At 46.7% G+C, this 20,972-nt stretch overlaps 1 protein-coding gene across 2 annotated transcripts; it reads left to right on the plus strand.

Annotated features, from left to right (window-relative positions):
• The first annotated feature begins 2,816 nt into the window (after positions 1 to 2,816).
• On the plus strand, positions 2,817 to 20,708 carry npy2rl (neuropeptide Y receptor Y2, like). 2 transcript variants are annotated; one of them, XM_029117295.2, is made up of 5 exons: positions 2,817 to 3,268; positions 10,973 to 11,443; positions 17,869 to 18,034; positions 18,189 to 18,342; positions 19,864 to 20,708. In XM_029117295.2, exons 2-5 carry the CDS (start codon positions 11,056 to 11,058, stop codon positions 20,467 to 20,469), a joined length of 1,314 nt encoding a protein of 437 aa, XP_028973128.2. In that variant the 5' UTR covers positions 2,817 to 3,268; positions 10,973 to 11,055; the 3' UTR covers positions 20,470 to 20,708. The 2 variants fall into 2 exon arrangements, with proteins under 2 accessions (XP_028973128.2, XP_028973129.2); XM_029117296.2 differs by lacking the exon at positions 2,817 to 3,268 and adding an exon at positions 8,925 to 9,113.
• The last annotated feature ends 264 nt before the right edge of the window (positions 20,709 to 20,972 follow it).

The following is a 20,972-nucleotide window of genomic DNA, read 5'->3' on the forward strand; positions in this document are numbered from 1 at the left end:
TTAACCAAAAAGTTGAATAGGCAGAACATTTATGAAATCATTATTTAACATAGAACATTTAGCATCAGCCTTAAGATTATCGGCAGCAGTGATCCACCACGGAACCAAACGTTCTGTCACCGGAACATTTAGAACAGAAGTCAGAGTTCTAGAAATCACAGATCAACTGTAACAGAACACAAAATCCCAGTTTTAACTATGAAACCATCTAACTTCCCACCCAACCACCACACGCACACACACACGCACACACACACGCACACACACATACACACATGGAATCTAGAATCTTGGCGTGTGAATTTCCATTTAACTTTATCTATTAACTGGGGTTCACAGCCCGATGATCGACATCATGGTCTGCTTAGCAACTATAGGGAGTCAGGACGCCAGCTTAACGTCCCAACCCGAAAGACGCCACCCTGTAAATGGCAGCGTCCCCTTCCCTGCCCAGCGGCATTGGTGTTAGATATCTGGACCAGAGGAGAAAGTGACCCCTACTGGCCTCCACTTCCATTAACATTTCGTCCTCCATTTGGGCACCAACCACCAAGAACCTGCTCAGGTTAACAGGATGTCCAGCAGCAGGTCTGGGGTATTTTGCGGCAGACATCCTACAGACCACAAGTCTGACTGCATTTGTATTCCTGATATGTATTTCATTTTGTCCGAGCTGAAGTGATTCTAATTACAGGTGAGGGCTTTGGAGTTCTGTTGATTATTTAAGTTTTTGTTTAATCAAGCTCCCGTCCTGTGTCATAGATGCCTTATACTTTAAGACTCAGGTGTTTCAGACCACTACATTGACAATTGTTGTAATTATTTGATAATTAACACCATTGTTAATTGTAATAAATGTATTTTCTTTTAAATACACACAACAGCATTGCTTGTATTTCAGGTGGATCATAGAATTCTTTATTTAATGTAAATATCGATCATAATATCTAGTCATATTAAATGTACAGAACATTTGCTTTGAGTCGCACAACAAACCACTGACAGATGAAACAGTAATATGTGTGTAATCTTCAATTGATTCATGCACTAATCCTTTAGTTAACATAAAGTGCTTAACAAGATTTGCTCCCTTCAGCTAGGATCTGTTGAAAACACTCCCAAATGAGTTTAACACAAAGTGATGGAGGAGGACTAAAGACAGTATCACAACATGCAGTATTTTCCCTTCGCTAACCATGTCTTCTGTAAATCCAGGTCACACTCAGACTCCCATAGAGTCACACCATAGGCATGTTCAGCTATTCCTTTTTAAAACAAGCATTAACATGTAAATCTTGTCACTCTCACACACACACACACACCTAGAGCAGACAGTGCAGTGAATCCATGGATTGTCACAGGGAGCAATCAGGACCTCAACAATCAAACAAATGGACAGAAAAATTAACCACAGAGAGAGATGACTGATAATTGGCCACATGACTCATTTCCTCAGGACACACACACTTACACACACACACACACTTACAAAGAACACCGCACACATTTACACACACACACATACACGTACACACAAACACACACTTACAAAGAACACCGCACACACTTACACACACACATGCACACAAACACACACACTTACAAAGAACACCCCACACACTTACACACACAAACATACACGTACACACAAACACACACTTACAAAGTACACCCCACACACTTACACACACATACACGGGCACACACACACTTACAAAGAACATCTCACACACTTACACACACACACACACACATACACCTACACACAAACACACACTTACAAAGAACCTCTCACACACATACACAAACTCACACGCCCGGTTGTTTTCTCTCCTTAGCTGTTATGTCATACAAGCCTGTATAGGGGATATTAAAATGCACCACTAACTAGATTTATAAATAACCTAGACATAAATCTATTTTGTATAGATACAGATAACCTAGAGATAACCCGATTCTGTGTGGGATAGAAGTAGTCTGTGTAGATGCAGCCAAATCATTTGTAAGAAAGAAACAGGAAGCCTACATCTAGAATAGAAACAGACAGCCCAGACACAACCATTCACGCGCGCACACACGCACACACAAGCACACGCGCACACACTAACGGGAGCGTGACATAAGCCCATGCAACTGTAGCGTGCTCTCACAGACGAACAGAGCTGGACATTTTGACGGACAATCCAACAGTGACTTAAGGGGATTTAGGGACCTAGACACATTTTCAATATTTCCACTTATTAGTGCTTCAGCAGTTCACTGGCGAAGCACTGTTGTTGTTTTTTTCCCTTCTATTTCCTCCGGTGGCGAAATGGGTCACAATGAAATGCCCCAACCGCACTTACTGTAGATCTCTCTGTAGGACGTCAACGTACTCTTCGGTTCTGGTGTGTATTACCTCATAGGTTCGTGTTGCTAATTAGAGCATACACATGCTAACCGTTTAGATTCGTTCAGTGGTCGCCACTGTCTCGTAATTCTCACGTTCCTAATTGCACAACTAAAATAAATGTAAGTGCAAATGTTTTCATTTCTGTCTCTCCCTCTCTCTCCCTCACTTTTTTTATCCGCCTGTCTTAGGCTTAAGCACCCACGCTCGATAACGCGCACACTCACGAACACACAGACACGTACACACGATCACACAGGAGCGCACTGTTTCGCGACCCAAAAGGGAAACAAAGCTTCTGGCCTTTTCCTCGTAATATCAAATGTGAATATGTAATTGAGCGTGCACAGAATCCTCCCTCCCGCCATCTATCCAGCCCTCCCTCCCTCTGTCCTCTCTCCATCCTGGTTGGATACGCTCGTTCTCACACTTAACTTACCGGATTTGCCATGTTCAGTCTTTCTCCGTTCAGTTCGCGCGGTGAGGGTGAATGGATGTAACCGTGGATTCTTGCGCCGGGACACATCTGCGTTTGTTGAACCTGGATATTGAAGAGACCAGTGTCGCACGAATTTCATGATATATTTCAACCGATTGAAAACGGACAGAAGGTGTAAATAGACTTTTAAAAATCAAACGGATTTCAGTGAAAGATTTAACGAACATCAAACTCAAATCAAAGCTTCTGACCTATAATAAAATATAGCTAATAACTGGGCGAAATAATTGGATAATTACAACGCAAAAAAATAGCAGTAGTTATACAATATAATAGGTTATAATCAGACCTATATGGAATTATTTAGCCCAAAACTATGGATTGCAGATCTCGACATCTAACTGTAAGTGGATTTGACATCTGAGAGTGACGAGGGAGAGGTATGTTACCTGTGTTCGTTCGCATGTGTGTTGCACCGACTCGTTATCATTAGCTTTCTAATATATATATTTATTTATTTTACTCTCCACACTCCAGACAGATGAGTGTTTTCACGTACAGTGTGTTTTCAACAGTTCTCAAAGGGTCTCTGATCACTTGAGTCATTAGGCGGTCTTCGTACCGTAATAAGCAACTTGAAATAGTGGAGTGTGTGTGTGTGTGAGAGAGATAGAGAGAGAGAGGGCGTGCATGGCTTCAAAAAGAAATTCTGCACGATTTTTCCTTTCGATCTATTAGATCAGCTCTTCTAACATCTAATAAGAACATATTTGATGTGATTGGTGAAAACACCAATTCGTGGAAAAATATATTCGAATTAGGCTTCTTCTGTTAATACTGCCAAAGTGTTGCAACTACAGCTAACTGTCTTCTGATCTACCAGACGGAACACAGTGCTCGCACGCAGCCTAATTCAGCTGATGTAAACGGAAAAGAAACGGACTGAGGCGGTGAAAGCCCATTCTCCGGGCTATTGGCCGTCTGCAAAATCTGTAGTTTATATTGTTTATGCATTCCAAATGATTTATCCCATGGTTATGGTTTAAAATGGCGTTAGAACATAAATAATTACATATTGAAAGATATATTTGCAGTAATTTCTATGCTTTATTGGATACCATAGTAAGGAAATGTACTGGATAGTTTTTTGCGGGAAGCGCTGTGGGGATTAAAGCTCTTGCTGATCATTCTGCCTCACTTCCTACACTGTATGAATACGTTTTGGCATTCCAAATGTAATTCATGCCCAAGCTGCTGCAGTCCACATGCACTGGAGGCAAAGCTAGGTTGCTGGACTCCCTTAGGTCACAAAACAATTACATCTAAAATATGGTCATGGATTCACCCCTAGGTCACGAAACAATTACATCTAAAGTATGGTCATGGATTCCAACAGTTTCAATTATAGAGCTGTGGTTTGGGATGAAGGTCACAGGTTGATGAAAGGGCTGTGATTTGGGATGAAGGCTGCGGGTTGATGAAAGGGATGTGGTTTGGGATGAAGGACAGACTGCAGTCTTGGTAGAGGATCCAAGTTCAGAGACGTGCAGAGACGGCCAGCCCTGATTGGATGGACGGGAGGATCTGACTGTTAAGCACAGGAGGTCCCAGATCACGTTGGATTGTGGGAGGGAGTGTGATTCGGCGGGCTCAGCGGTCCCAGAACGACTGAGAAAACAGTGGTGATGAACGCAACACAGCAGGGCGTCTGACAGAGTAAACTGACTAGGAGCCTCACAGGGACGTCACCAGACCAGTGCCTTCTGGGGGCTTAACCCTGGGGGGTTTGATCAGCACAAGGATTTTCGAGGCAGACATTTGCGCAGCTTAATGAAATAATGGAACATGCGCAACGACAACTGTAGAGCTGTTGGTTAAAACCATGCAGGGTCGTATGAAAGCAATCAGCTGTTGTGGAGCCCCCAAACTGAGTTATGTCCCTGGCTTAGAAGTCAGTCACATTTCTTCCACTGTAATTAAGGTGTAATCGAGACGGCAGGTCTGGGAAAGGTTTTGCAGGACGTAGGACGATCAGTGAAGGACAACACTTTTACCTCACAGATGTTATGCATTGATGAAAGAAATATGGTTTGGGAATAAGAAACTGAACTCGGATCATTTTTATTCAAATGTTTTCAGTGAGGATAGGACCGGAAAGAAAGAGTTGAAAATGAATACATCAAAGCCAGTTGTCGGGAGGTGGAAGTCACCCAATAATATGAGCCATCATCAGGAAAGTGATTTATCAAGGCATCCAGCTTATTGTGGAAGTCTCCCAGGGCACTTCGTACTTACAACAATGATAAGCTTGAATGGACAAGTGATGTTTGGCAGCATTCAAAATAGGACAGAAATATGTGAGCAACGTTATCATTATCCTACTTCTCATAGTATCTGAGTAATTCTGACTTCATATGACATGCACACTGTGTCACCACCCACCTCAAGTAACCCACAAAGCTCAGCCCAAAAGTCTTCAGCATGCATATCTCTAATGTCACCTGGCATGAGTCTTAGTAGAGTTCACCACGCAAACTACACAGCAACATTTTTACTTGCAAGTTCCTGCTCCACAATGCAGCAATCTTTAAAAAGACAGTAAGTCGAGAATAAACCGGAATGCCAGCAGTGGTAATGTTTTCTGTGCTCTCCTGCCCACAAGCACGTGGGTGAGATTAGGTGTGCCCATTTGCTCAGAGTCATCGTAGGTGGTCGGGTGTTCCACAGTTTGATGCTAATGAGTGTTCAGACATTTGATACAGTGTTGAAGAACAGCCCACGTCTGGCCGAGAGTGAACAGCCCCCGTCTGGCTGAGAGTGAACAGCCCCTGTCTGGCCGAGAGTGAACAGCCCCCGTCTGGCCGAGAGTGAACAGCCCCCGTCTGGCCGAGAGTGAACAGCCCCCGTCTGGCTGAGAGTGAACAGCCCCTGTCTGGCCGAGAGTGAACAGCCCCCGTCTGGCCGATAGTGAACAGCCCCCGTCTGGCCGAGAGTGAACAGCCCCCGTCTGGCCGAGAGTGAACATCCCCCGTCTGGCTGAGAGTGAACAGCCCCCGTCTGGCCGAGAGTGAACAGCCCCCGTCTGGCTGAGAGTGAACAGCTTCCGTCTGGCCGAGAGTGAACATCCCCCGTCTGGCTGAGAGTGAACAGCCCCCGTCTGGCCGAGAGTGAACAGCCCCCGTCTGGCTGAGAGTGAACAGCCCCCGTCTGGCTGAGAGTGAACAGCCCCGGTCTGGCTGAGAGTGAACAGCCCCCGTCTGGCCGAGAGTGAACAGCCCCCGTCTGGCTGAGAGTGAACAGCTTCCGTCTGGCCGAGAGTGAACATCCCCAGTCTGGCTGAGAGTGAACAGCCCCCGTCTGGCCGAGAGTGAACAGCCCCCGTCTGGCCGAGAGTGAACAGCTTCCGTCTGGCCGAGAGTGAACAGCCCCCGTCTGGCCGAGAGTGAACAGCCCCCGTCTGGCCGAGAGTGAACAGCCCCCGTCTGGCCGAGAGTGAACATCCCCCATCTGGCTGAGAGTGAACAGCCCCCGTCTGCCCGAGAGTGAACAGCCCCCGTCTGGCCGAGAGTGAACAGCCCCCGTCTGGCCGAGAGTGAACATCCCCCGTCTGGCCGAGAGTGAACATCCCCCGTCTGGCCGAGAGTGAACAGCCCCCGTCTGCCCGAGAGTGAACAGCCCCCGTCTGGCCGAGAGTGAACAGCCCCCGTCTGGCTGAGAGTGAACAGCCCCCGTCTGGCCGAGAGTGAACAGCCCCCGTCTGCCCGAGAGTGAACAGCCCCCGTCTGGCCGAGAGTGAACAGCCCCCGTCTGGCCGAGAGTGAACAGCCCCCGTCTGCCCGAGAGTGAACAGCCCCCGTCTGGCCGAGAGTGAACAGCCCCCGTCTGGCTGAGAGTGAACAGCCCCCGTCTGGCTGAGAGGCATTGTTTCCTGTTTGTCTGGGATGGAAGGGGCCATGATACATCTGGTCACATGATGATCTCCATGGTGACGTGTGTTTTGACAGGACCCATGGTCCCAAATTCCATCACTTAATGAGCGGAGTCGCAGTCGTGACACTGGTGGTATTGACAGACCATGAAATGTCCTTTTTTACAGAGACCCCGGGAAACTTAAAACTGCTGAGGCTCTCAACCGCGGCCATGTTGTCGATGGATCGGGTTGCCTTCCTATCCCGGCCTCTCGGAAGTCAAAAATGCGCTTCCTTGTTTTTGCTGACTAGTTGACCTGACGGCACGGAGAGGTAGTTGACCTGACGACACGGCGCCAGTTTGAGCGCCTGCTGCCTCTCGGCTGACGCTTCGGTGCCGGTTAGCAGGCCTTCAACCGCGGCGTTGCCTGGACAGTTGGAGTCGGCTTGCAAAGCTCAAAAACGTGCCCTCACCCCAGTAGCTTATTTATTTAGCAAACCTGATTAAAAAAAAAACAAGCAAAACAGAAAATCTATTAGTTAATGTGTCTGCAAATGTCAACAGCGTGGTGATTTGACATGATGTATGACATGGAAACAAGGCGATCTAATCAACGCTCCCTCTGTTATTTGAACAAAGTGGCGGCTAGGTATTTGGGTAGGTATTTATAGCACATTGGTTTGTGAGAAAAGGTTGCGGCTCTAACCTTGACTTTGCGGCTAGCTGACTGGTGACCGCCAAGCCGATGAGCGATGCACATTCTTACGCATCGGCACCATCAGCAGGGGTCTCCCGATGCTGCCACGTTGAACTTCGGAAGATTGGCAGCACACACAGTAAGCACCTGAGTGCGCGAGTAGAGGACGACTGCATAAGCAAAAAAAAAATAATTCTAAATCCCATGGGTATGCTATGCATCGCGTGACCCTTTACAAACAGTTAGCTTTGCTAGACGTTCTCGCGGGAGAGCCAGTGGGTAAAATAGGCCTTGCGCTTTTCCGTACCCAAGAGTATGTGAACGTACTACGAATGCACTAAACATATGTATTTGTTTGCATTCCCTTGAACTAGGGGGACAAGCAGAGCCCGCGAACGTTAGAGAGGGAGTGGGACTGGTAGAGGGCAGTTTAGCCGTACACTACCTCCGCACATATTCCTGTAATTAAATACAGACATTTCAATGACATTTTCTGGAGTAATGAAAAGGATATTTCTGTGTCGACAAATCAATAATCACTTGCAGGTTCCAAAATATTTTGGAACACAATATAATATATTTCTCTCTCTTCCAAACCCCTACCCGGCCTACCCAGACCCCATGTCACTGGGTGAAACAATGACACCCGTCGCACCCTGTATCCCAACGTCCTAAGGAAGTCGGCGAATGTAGAACATCCCAGTCTGTCTTCGTCTATCACACTAACAATCGTGAAATATTTATGCCGTCTGCTCGTCTGCCAGCTGGGGCTGAGAGGTGCTGTGTCATATTGTTATTCAGATAAACACGCTGCAACCTGAAGGCTTGTGTGCGTGTGTGGACGAGCGGGGGAGATAAAGCACTCCAGATCAAGGTCCACACTTTATTCAGTAGACCCCCGTTAGTGGCAGGTCAGACGTCTTAGCCTGCCACTAAGGAGAAGGAGGTGAAGGAGACAGCAGGTCTCCTTCACCTCGTGGATTTGACGAGGAGAGGCACCGTCCTTCGCGCTGAGGCGATGGCTTCGTGCAGTCAAAGCAGACTGGATGGTTCACGCCGCCTACAGCTCGTTCCTTCTCGTCTTGTGCGTTTTTACGACGGCTTTCACGAGCAGATACCCGGCCTGAATCCCCTTGTCTATAAACTGTTTTTCCAGGCTGTAACACATCTCAAACAGATGATGGCCTATCTGGGCCATTTCAGCACCATGGCCAGCTCTTTCAATGACCCGGTTGTCGCAAGTGAATATCGCCATGCTTGAATCAACCAGGTAACCAATGAGAGGATGAAGCGTTGGGGGAATGAAAAACTACCCAGAAAGGCAGGAGCCTTGGAAAACACCCAGAGAGGAGCCAGGTCCTTTTCTGGGAGTGCTGGGTGGTGATTATTAGGACTCTCTTAAACGAAATCATTTTCAATTTGTCTGCCCTCTCTGTCTCTTTCTTCCCACCACTCCTTCTTCTGGACACAATTCAGTGTATTTTCTTTCTTTGTGAATTCAAAGGCACTTTATTAGCATTTGAAATGTGTTGACATTTAAAAAGCAAGTGGATGACAGGAAATATTATAATGAGCCAAAGTGAAATATACACTCTGTCTTCAGCTCTCCAAAATCCACTGGGAGTGGTTGCGATGAGATAGGACCGTAGGATATGAAGAAAATGCAGAAGGGGGAAAAAGTTAGTTAAATATATTACACAAAAAGAACCGAAATTCTTCTTAGCTATGTACACTGTTGTAAAAATTAGCAAATACTTTAGTTAAAGAATGAATGACAAGGCAAAGTAGATAAACTAAGTCATTTTCTTACAATCTTGTTTTTGCCCTGCAGTCATTCTCTTCTATTCTCTCTCCCTCTCACCCTCTCTTTCTACCCTATTCTACTTTTCTCTGTCTAACTCTCTCCCTTATCTTCCCCCTACCTCCCTCTACCCCCCTTTCTCTACCTCCTCTGTCTCTACCTCCCCTCTCTCTACCTCCCTCTCTATCTACCTCCCTCTCTCTACCTCCCTCTCTCTGTTTCTCTGTGTCTCTGGCAACAGGCTCCTCTCTTCACACCTCTCTGATCTAGTCGACCTAGCTGCAGGCACTGCCACACATTGTGTGTGTGTGTGTTCTGGTGTGTGTGTTCTGGTGTGTGTGTGTGTGTGTCTCTGTGTGAGTGTGTTCTGGTGGGTCTTCTTGCGGTTGAGCTTGAATGCACAATTTCCCTGATCCTGTGGCCTTCAGTGTTCTGGTGCCACATGTTGCCACTCAGTTCCGCTATTGGTTAGGATGAGACTCACCAAGGACCTGAGAGATAACAGGCAGAAGAGATTAGGATGAGACTCACCAAGGACCTGAGAGATAACAGGCAGAAGAGATTAGAATGAGACTCACCAAGGACCTGAGAGATAACAGGCAGAAGAGATTAGGATGAGAGTCACCAAGGACCTGAGAGATAACAGGCAGAAGAGATTAGGATGAGACTCATCCCAGACCAGAGAGATAACAGGCAGAAGAGATTAGGATGAGAGTCACCAAGGACCTGAGAGATAACAGGCAGAAGAGATTAGGATGAGACTCACCAAGGACATGAGAGATAACAGGCAGAAGAGATTAGGATGAGACTCACCAAGGACCTGAGAGATAACAGGCAGAAGAGTTTAGGATGAGACTCACCCCAGACCAGAGCGATAACAGGCAGAAGGGATTAGGATGAGACTCACCAAGGACCAGAGAGCTAACTGGCAAAATAGATTAGGATGAGACTCACCAAGGACCAGAGAGCTAACTGGCAAAAGAGATTCGGATGAGAATCACCCCAGACCAGAGAGGTAACAGGCAGAATAGATTAGGATGAGACTCACCAAGGACCAGAGCGATAACAGGCAAAAGAGATTAGGATGAGACTCACCAAGGACCAGAGAGATAACAAGCAGAAGAGATTAGGATGAGACTCACCCCAGACCAGAGAGATAACAGGTAGAAGAGATTAGGAAGAGACTCACACCTGACCAGAGAGATAACAGGCAGAAGAGATTAGTATGAGACTCACCAAGGACGAGAGATAACAGGCAGAAGAGATTAGGATGAAACTCACCTCAGACCAGAGAGATAACAGGTAGAAGAGATTAGGATGAGACTCAGCAAGGACCAGAGAGATAACAGGCAGAAGTGGTTCTCAACGGAGTGAATGGGAAAACCCAATTTGTACATTTGCTGAGTTGTAATTGTGCTGTGTGTGTGTGTGTGTGGGGGGGGGGGGTCGGTGTGTGTGGGTAATGCATTTTGGTCCCAAAGAATCCTCACAAATATAGTGTGCGTATGTATGAGTGTGTTTGATAGGATCTGATATGATTTATTGAACCAGAGAGGACGTTTAAATTTGATGATAGAGTTCTGCTGCTTCCACATAAATACAACCAATTTAAATACTGAATCATAGTGTGTATGTGTGTGTGAATTTTTGTGTTGAATGTGTGTATGTTTTTTAATGTGTGTGTGTATCATTAGGAATCAAACACTCACTGTCTTACCTCTCTTTCTTCTTTTCTAGTCCATCCCTCTCTGTGCACATTTGTGTGTGTGTGTGTGTGTGTGTCGGACGGACGGCCAGATATGTGACAAGAAACCAGAAAAATGGATTACCTCTCTCCCACGAACACCTCCCAAGATGCCGCTCTTCTCTTCTCCGACGCCGGCCTTCATGGCAACGACCTCTACCCCGGTTACCACGGCTACGACCCCGACATCGACGAGGCCACGTCGGAAGCCTCGCCACCCCTGCCGCCACACTACGGGGACGCCCCCCCGCTGGGTCTGGGGGACCTGGGGGGGTACGGGGACAGCTCTCTGGCCGGACTGGGGGACAGCACCAAGCTGGTCGGGGTGCAGGTGGTTCTGATCATGGCCTACAGCACCATCATCCTCCTGGGGGTCCTGGGGAACTCCCTGGTCATCTACGTGGTGTACCGCTTCAAGACCCTCCGCACCGTCACCAACTTCTTCATAGCCAACCTCGCTGTCGGTGGGTCGCTGACCGCAACGTCTGTCCGTGTCTGTCCGTGTCTGTCCGTGTCGGTCCGTGTCTGTCTGTCTGTGTCTGTTGGTGGGTAACTGATTGTAACGTCTGTCCGTGCTGTCCGTGTCTGTCCGTGACTGTCTGTCTGTGACTGTTGGTGGGTAACTGATTGTAACGTCTGTCCGTGTCTGTCCGTGTCTGTCCGTGTCTGTCCGTGTCTGTCTGTGTCTTTCTGTCTATCTGTGTCTGTCTGTGTCTGTGACTGTCTGTGTCTGTCTGTGACTGTCTGTGTCTGTCTGTCTGTGTCTGTTGGTGGGTAACTGATTGTAACGTCTGTTTGTGTCTGTCTGTGTCTTTCTGTCTGCCTGTGTCTGTCCGTGTCTGTCTGTGTCTGTCTGTCTGTCTGTGTCTGTTAGTGGGTAACTGATTGTGTCTTTCTGTCTGTCTGTGTCTGTCCGTGTCTGTCCGTGACTGTCCGTGACTGTCCGTGTCTGTCCGTGACTGTCCGTGACAGTCTGTCTGTCCGTGTCTGTCCGTGTCTGTCTGTGTCCGTCTGTGTCTGTCCATGTCTGTCTGTGTCTGTGACTGTCTGTGTCTGTCTGTGACTGTCTGTGTCTGTCTGACTGTGTCTGTTGGTGGGTAACTGATTATAACGTCTGTTTGTGTCTGTCTGTGTCTTTCTGTCTGTCTGTCCCTGTCCGTGTCTGTCTGTGTCTGTTGGTGGGTAACAGATTGTAACGTCTGTTTGTGTCTGTCTGTGTCTTTCTGTCTGTCTGTGTCTCTCCGTGTCTGTCTGTGTCTGTGACTGTCTGTATCTGTCTGTGACTGTCTGTGTGTGTCTGTCTGTGTCTGTTGGTGGGTAACTGATTGTAACGTCTGTTTGTGTCTGTCTGTGTCTGTCTGTCTGTGTTTGTTGGTGGGTAACTGATTGTAACGTCTGTTTGTGTCTGTCTGTGTCTTTCTGTCTGTCTGTGTCTGGCTGTCTGTGTCTGTGTTTGTCTGTGACTGTCTGTGACTGTGTCTGTGTCTGCGTCTGTCTGTCTGTGTCTGTCTGTGTCTGTGTCTGTCTGTGTCTCTTGGTGGGTAACTGATTGTAATGCCTGTGTCTGTCTGTGTCTCTTGGTGGGTAACTGATTGTTATGTCTGTTTGTGTCTGTCTGTGTCTCTTGGTGGGTAACTGTCTGTGTCTGTGTCTCTTGGTGGGTAACTGATTGTAACGTCTGTCTGTGTCTGTCTGTGTCTGTTTATTTCTGTGTATGTATGTGTCTGTTGTGTGTGTGTATATGTCTGTTGTTGTGTGTGTGTATATGTCTGTTGTTGTGTGTGTGTGTGTGTGTGGCTTGTCAATGCCTCTAGCTTTGTTGTAGTGATGACTAAGATGTTCTGTCCTATAATATTTGTACGGTTGTGGGACACTGGGGGAGTGTATGTGTGTGTGTTTATTAACATGCGTGTTTTTGCACAATAGTCCATGAGGAGTGTACTATACCTCACGTAATTCAATCTGGTTCTCAGCTAGTGTTTGCTTGTGTGTGTGTTGAAGTGGTCGCTTTAATTATATTGTTAGATACTCAAATACACAGTTCTGACAAATGTGGTGAACTAACAAAAATATCTATAAAATATTGACAGTTATAGCACACAGAATGAATGTCATTAAGACCTGTCCCTCTTAGTTAATGCTGCAAGCTCAGTCAAGTGATGTAGAATTTACCCCGATTACACTGAGGGAATATTAAAATTACTTCAAGGAATGATAGATCACTTTTGGAACCAAAGTAACCTGATACCGCCAAGGAAACTGATATAGAGTATTCACTGGAAAATGTAAATGTCAGTGGTTGCTGCTCAATCTTTATTTGGTCTATTGATGCAGCCTTGAGTTTGCATGTCTGTGCTCTTTGGTCATCTTTGACAACAAGGTTGTTTTTCTTCATCGCAGGTTGTTAATGTCAATTAGGCGCTAATTTAATTTATTGTTTCTGTTTAAAAAAAAATGCAAACGTCAGCAGTCATTGAAATAACGTGGGACTGCATGGAATGCATTTGTAAAAAAAAGGCCTCGTTCCCATGGACCATTAACCATTTCCCCAATATGTTCACACTCGGTCTAGGAGACCAGCATCTGAACAATGCGACCGCCATTCATTGCTTCATTGAAATTCAGCAGTTGATTGTTAAGCCTTGGACAGCTTGCGTTTTATTTGTATTCTATTTTCTGATGGTTGTTTCATGTTGCAACCCACATAACTTATTCTAGTCCCTAACACTGGGATCTCTGCCTCTCTCTAACCTTCAAAGTTACTTATTCTAGTCCCTAACACTGTGGGATCTCTGCCTCTCTCTAACCTTCAAAGTTACTTATTCTAGTCCCTAACACTGTGGGATCTTTGCCTCTCTCTAACCTTCAAAGTTACTTATTCTAGTCCCTAACACTGTGGGATCTCTACCTCTCTCTAACCTTCAAAGTTACTTATTCTAGTCCCTAACACTGTGGGATCTCTGCCTCTCTCTAACCTTCAAAGTTACTTATTCTAGTCCCTAACACTGTGGGATCTCTGCCTCTCTCTAACCTTCAAAGTTACTTGTCAATTAATTCAATAGGCTGCAATGTCTTGGAACTGTTCAACGGCCCCAGGTTTTAACAGTCCATGTTGCCCTATGCTTTTAATAGGCTGCATGTTAGGAGAGAAACTATATGATTAGCTGTTGTGTCAGTAAGATGCGCTGGTGGCTGCAATTACTTGGCCTTTAGATGAGTCGTCTGTCCGTGTGTTTTTATGTGATGAATTGGGTTGCAGGCCGAGATTCTGGCAGATGCTACTGGAGGGCATGTCATGTAGGAGGGTGTGTTTAGAGGGCGTGTCTGGAGGGTGTGTCATGTAGGAGGGTGTGTTTAGAGGGTGTGTCTGGAGGGTGTGTTTAGAGGGTGTGTCACGCAGGAGGGTGTGTCATGTAGGAGGGTGTGTTTAGAGGGTGTGTCTGGAGGGTGTGTCGTGTTTAGAGGGTGTGTCTGGAGGGTGTGTCATGTAGGAGGGTGTGTTTAGAGGGTGTGTCTGGAGGTGTGTCATGTAGGAGGGTGTGTTTAGAGTGTGTGTCTGGAGGGTGGGTTTAGACGGTGTGTCTGGAGGGTGTGTCTGGAGGGTGTGTCACATAGGAGGGTGTGTTTAGAGGGTGTGTCTGGAGGGTTTGTCACATAGGAGGGTGTGTTTAGAGGGTGTGTCTGGAGGGTGTGTTTAGAGGGTGTGTCATGTAGGAGGGTGTGTTTAGAGGGCGTGTCTGGAGGGTGTGTCATGTAGGAGGGTGTGTCTGGAGGGTGTGTCATGTAGGAGGGTGTGGTTAGAGTGTGTGTCTGGAGGGTGTGTCATGTAGGAGGGTGTGTTTAGAGGGTGTGTCTGGATGGTGTGTCTGGAGGGTGTGTCACGTAGGACGGTGTGTTTAGAGGGTGTGTCTGGAGGGTTTGTCACATAGCAGGGTGTGTTTAGAGGGTGTGTCTGGAGGGTGTGTTTAGAGGGTGTGTCACGTAGGAGGGTGTGTTTAGAGGGCGTGTCTGGAGGGTGTGTCATGTAGGAGGGTGTGTCTGGAGGGTGTGTCATGTAGGAGGGTGTGTTTAGAGGGTGTGTCTGGAGGGTGTGTCATGTAGGAGGGTGTGTTTAGAGGGTTTGTCTGGAGGGTGTGTCATGTAGGAGGGTGTGTTTAGAGGGTGTGTCTGGAGGGTGTGTCATGTAGGAGGGTGTGTTTAGAGGGTGTGTCTGGAGGTGTGTCATGTAGAAGGGTGTGTTAAGAGTGTGTGTCTGGAGGGTGTGTCACATAGGAGGTTGTGTTTAGAGGGTGTGTCTGGAGGGTGTGTCTGGAGGGTGTGTCACGTAGGAGGGTGTGTTTAGAGGGTGTGTCTGGAGGGTGTGTCATGTAGGAGGGTGTGTTTAGAGGGTGTTTCTGGAGGGTGTGTCATGTAGGAGGGTGTGTTTAGAGGGTGTGTCACATAGGAGGGTTTGTTTAGAGGGTGTGTCACATAGGAGGGTCTGTTTAGAGGGTGTGTCACATAGGAGTGTGTGTTTAGAGGGTGTGTCTGGAGGGTGTGTCATGTAGGAGGGTGTGTTTAGAGGGTGTTTCTGGAGGATGTGTCATGTAGGAGGGTGTGTTTAGAGGGTGTTTCTGGAGGGTTTGTTTAGAGGGTGTGTCACATAGGTCTTCAGGCAAAAATATCCTGCTACTGAATAAAGAATAATATCTCCACTTATAGGCTCTATGAACATTTCCTGTCCTGGGGTGTTGATGTACTCACTGGTGCTTCAAGGTGCATCTGGGCAACTTTAGTTGACCTTCTGAACAACATGATATTCTGATATTCCACTGTGTCTGGAGTATCAGAAAACGTTCAGTGATAAAACAAGTAAAAATAAGGAACATCTGACAAAAGCTTTTTCAGCTCTGGATAGTTTTTGTATTTACCATGTTGGTTGATTTGTCATTGAAATATTGGCTATGACACAGTGTTTCTATCCCGTGTTACATTTCTTAGCACTTTTCCCTGATTTTAAGGAATGAGGGCTGGGGTTAGAATTAGGATAGGTGAAGATTTTGTTTACAAACCAGAATGTCTGTGTGTGTGTTTATGTATGTGTGTGTTTAGGTGTGTGTTTATGTATGTGTGTGTTTATGTGTGTGTGTATGTATGTGTGTGTTTAGGTGTGTGTTTATGTATGTGTGTGTTTATGTGTGTGTGTGTGTATGTGTGTGTTTAGGTGTGTGTGTTTATGTATGTGTGTGTTTAGGTGTGTGTGTTTATGTATGTGTGTGTTTAGGTGTGTGTGTGTGTGTGTATGTATGTGTGTGTTTAGGTGTGTGTGTGTGTATGTGTGTGTTTAGGTGAGTGTGTTTATGTATGCGTGTGTTAAGGTGTGTGTTTATGTATGTGTGAGTTTAGGTGTGTGTGTTTATGTATGTGTGTGTTTAGGTGTGTGTGTGTGTGTATGTATGTGTGTGTTTAGGTGTGTGTGTGTATGTGTGTGTTTAGGTGAGTGTGTTTATGTATGTGTGTGTTAAGGTGTGTGTTTATGTATGTGTGTGTTAAGGTGTGTGTTTATGTATGTGTGAGTTTAGGTGTGTGTTTAGGTGTGTGTGTTCATGTATGTGTGTGTTTAGGTGTGTGTGTGTTTATGTGTGCATCCCAAAGCTTTCACACTACCACTGGGCGAGCAGGAAATAGATGTGTTGAATGGGGAAGACTTCCGGCAAGGTCAGTCCTCGCTCCGCATTTACAACCCAGCGTTGTCTGAGAGATGGTTGGTACACGGAGTAGTTGAAGCGGTGTCCTTGCCCCATGTTAGGCCCATAGACATCAGTTTGCATCAGGCGTGTCCCAAATTACTCCAATCGGCCCTTGTCTAAAAGAGTGCACTAACTAGGGAATAGGCTGCCTTTTAGGAATGGTTGGTGGTTGGTTAATGAAGTGGGTATTGTGTTGATGGGTTGTCCCCGCCCCAGCTTAAGAGTGCGTGTGTTTGTGTATATGTGCCAGTGTCCCTTTACCCAATTCAGGGCCAACGTTGGAAAAAATCTATATATCATCAAGCGATATATAATTAATTCAAGCTACACTTTATACTGTGCACATCCAGAGAACCTTATGAAGCATGCATGTGTTAATCGCTTATCATTTACATAAACTATGTGGATCAGCATGTGCAAATCATACACTACAAAAGAGCAGATCTCTTTGAGGTGGAATTCAGCATGTTAATTAGAAAAACGTTGTTTTGAGTGAAAAGTACACAGATCAGAGGCCATTCAGCTCACTTGGTGAGAGTACGGTACTCACAACACCAGGGTTGCGGGACTGACACCCATGCAGGACCAGGAAGGAAACTAAAATGTATACACTCTACCACTATAGCTTGGTTGGGAAAAGGGTTAAACAGAATAATTAGCTGGCTTACTAGCATCATTTAGGCAGGACCGCTATATTGTTTGAGATTGTATGTAGTGCGCTTTAGAGGCATTACGTAGAATTATTCATTGTAGTATCAGAAAATTCACGTAATAAATCAGCAGTAATAGTGGAATTATAGTGCATTGTGCTCAGCAGTACAATGCAGAATTGCTATTGGTCAAACAGTTTGAGTAGTCAGCAAAACTGCTAGAAGAGCAGCAAAAAAAAGTTCCCTGAAAACACTACCTAGATTTCACTGCCACCGAGCTAGAGCCAACTGGAATTTGTTTAACCGCATGTGGTCCACTACTCTTGCGATGACCCATACCTTGTGCCTGTCGGTCAGTGGGTCTGTCCTTGCCCTCGGCGTGGTGCTGGAGTTGCTTCGGGTTGAGCTCATCTTTCCCTCACTGTCGTGCGCTAACGCTGACCCTATGTCATGTCTAACAGTTTGTCTCTGTCATAGTTGGTTAAAACATGTCAGACATTCCCCCCCCAGCGGACCTGTTGGTGAACACATTGTGTCTCCCCTTCACATTGGTCTACACTCTACTCGGGGAGTGGAAGTTTGGCCAGGTTCTTTGTTTCCTGCTTCCCTACGCGCAGGGATTGGCCGTCCACGTTTCCACTGTGACACTGAACGTCATCGCCCTGGACAGACACAGGTGAGGTTTCATCAACCATCGTTTCACGGACTCTGTGTTCGGCTGGTTGGTTGGCTGGCTTTTTCGTTAATCCACTCATCCATGTATTGTAATTTCTGATTGGTTAATTGATTAATTGATGGTCAGATTGGTTACTTAAGCACTTGATTGACAGGTGCATAGTTTACCATCTGGAGACGAGGATGAGGAAGGACGTGTGTTTCTGGGTGATCGGCATCACATGGGTCATGAGTGCAGTTCTGGCCAGCCCGCTGGCCATCTTCAGAGAGTATGGCACCTTTAGTTTGGCTCCTGGTCAGTCTATACAGGTGGGTCAAACACACACACACACACCTTTCTCCGCCCTACCTTAACCCCCATCCCCCTCTAGATGAAATGCTGGCACTGTAAAGATCAAGGAATGATATATGTGACTATAGCCCACAGTAACATATGTAGCCTGATGAACAAAGGTTTCTGAAATAGACAGCTTGCTAACATAAAAAAAGCATTAATATTCTGACTGCCTCTAATCACAGCTTTCAGTTTTTAAGAATGTACTTATCCATATAAAGAAATAAGAATAATTTATTAATTAAAGTATTTTTACATTGTCCCCACTTTTTAGGGTGTCAAGGTATTTGGAACATTTACTTTATAGTGGTTCTTTATTAGGCAGGTGTGTTAGTTAGCATCATAAGTGGACCAAAGAGCTCTTATTGTCTAACCTAGAATATAGGCTTTGCATTTGGAGTCAGTTGCCTGTCTTGAATATAGGCTTTGCATTTGGATTCGGTTGTCTGTCTTAAATATAGCCTTTGCATTTGGAGTCGGTTTCCTGTCTTGAATATTGGCTTTGCATTTGGAGTCGGTTTCCTGTCTTGAATATAGCCTTTGCATTTGGAGTCGGTTGCCTATCTTGAATATAGCCTTTGCATTTGGAGTCGGTTGCCTGTCATGAATATAGCCTTTGCATTTGGAGTAGGTTGCCTGTCTTGAATAAAGGCTTTGTATTACTCTTCGTTACTGTAAGAAGGACAGAGAAAGAAAAACTCAGCAATGGCAAATGACCTGCTATACCTAGGATGACTCTGCAGGGGATGAGCAAAGAATGTTCACCATAATGAAGAACAAAAAACTGTCCGACAGATCAGGAACTCTCCAGGAGGTGGGTGACGAGGTGTCAGCCACTACCATTAGCAGAAGACTGTGCCAGCAGAATTACAGAAGTGGAACAGCAAGGCGCAAAAATACTAGTTTCAAATTAGTTAGGAATGATATGCTTTGGGCATGTGTGGTACCAAGACAGGCTCACTTGTCTTTCTGGATGATGTAACGGCTGACGCCAGTAGATGATTAATTCTGAAGAGTACAGAAAAAAAATTTCTGCCCAGATTCAACACCAAAGCTTTTAAACTCTTCAGAAAGCTCTTTACCGTGCAGAAGGACAATGGCCTGAAAAACACTCTGTCGTAGCTCAAAATGTCACTATTACCAAAATTGGACATTTAAGCTTTTCAACTGAATTCGTTGGACGTGTCCCATTTTCACTCAAAAAGGGTCCCATTTGCATAGTACTCACCCTACAACTGCGTTGAAGAGTTGAACAATATTTTCTGGTATGAGCATCAAGGCAAAACCTGTCGAAGAAGTTAATAAACAACTTCTACCAGTTACTGATAAGCAAACACCTAATAAAAAATGTCAGTTAAAACTACAAATCCCTGTAAATGCATGGAGAAAGATTTTCCCAAGACAAAAAAGATTTCCCCCACACCCCCTGTCCCCCTCGCCTCCCCCTCGCCTCCCCTCGTCCCCCCCGCCCCCCCCCCGTCCTCATCCCCCTCCAGGTTTGCACGGAGAAGTGGCCCGGCAGCTCCACGGACGGCACCGTCTACTCCATATCGATGCTCCTGCTCCAGTACGTGCTGCCCCTCGCCATCATCTCCTTCGCCTACGCCCGCATCTGGTCCAAGCTGCGCTCCCACGTGTCGCCCGCCGGCCGCAACGACCGCCACCGCCGGCGCCGCAAGACCACCAAGATGCTGGTGACCATGGTGGTGGTGTTCGCCGTCAGCTGGCTGCCGTTCCACGCGTTCCAGCTGGCCACGGACATCGACAGCTCCGTCCTGGACATGCGGGACTTCCGGCTGCTCTACACGCTGTTCCACGTGGTGGCCATGTGCTCCACCTTCGCCAACCCCCTCCTGTACGGGTGGATGAACAGCAACTACCGCACGGCGTTCGTGACGGTGTTCCGCTGCGAGCAGAGGATGGACAGCGTTCACCCAGAGGGAGGGAGAAGGAAGGGCGGAGGAAAGGGAGGCGAGGGGGCGGGGAAGGCCGGGGTCAGGGGAGACGGGGGGAAAGAGGGAGACGAAGAAGAAACTAGGGCGACTATTGACCTGGAGGCGCAGGATGTGGGGACCAACCCTCTCAAAGCCACCGACCTCTGAGAGAGTGATGAAGACAGAGAGAATGACAGAGAAGATAGAGAGAGCGACAGGAAGAGAAGACAGAGAGAGAATAACAATAGAGAGGGCAGACGCGGGAGTAGAAGGAGAGAAGGACAGACAGCGAGTGAAGGAGCAGAATAAACGAGAGCCAGGCGGAATGAGTGACAGCGAGAGTGCTGAGGGAGGGAGAGTGCATGTGATGAAAGAGTGAGGAAGGGAGGGAGAGTGCATGTGATGAAAGAGGGAGTGAGGGAGGGAGGGAGAGTGCATGTGATGAAAGAGCGAGTGAGGGAGGGAGGGAGAGTGCATGTGATGAAAGAGTGAGGGAGGGAGGGAGAGTGCATGTGATGAAAGTGTGAGTGAGGGAGGGAGGGAGAGTGCATGTGATGAAAGAGTGAGTGAGGGAGGGAGGGAGATAAAGCAGTGATGACGTGGCGTGATGGAGAGATTAATACCACTGTTCCAGGAAAGCCATGATAAAGGAGAAATGTCAGAGACGGATG

Source organism: Esox lucius, chromosome 24, assembly GCF_011004845.1.
Source record: "Esox lucius isolate fEsoLuc1 chromosome 24, fEsoLuc1.pri, whole genome shotgun sequence".
In the NCBI taxonomy this organism is placed as follows: domain Eukaryota; kingdom Metazoa; phylum Chordata; class Actinopteri; order Esociformes; family Esocidae; genus Esox; species Esox lucius.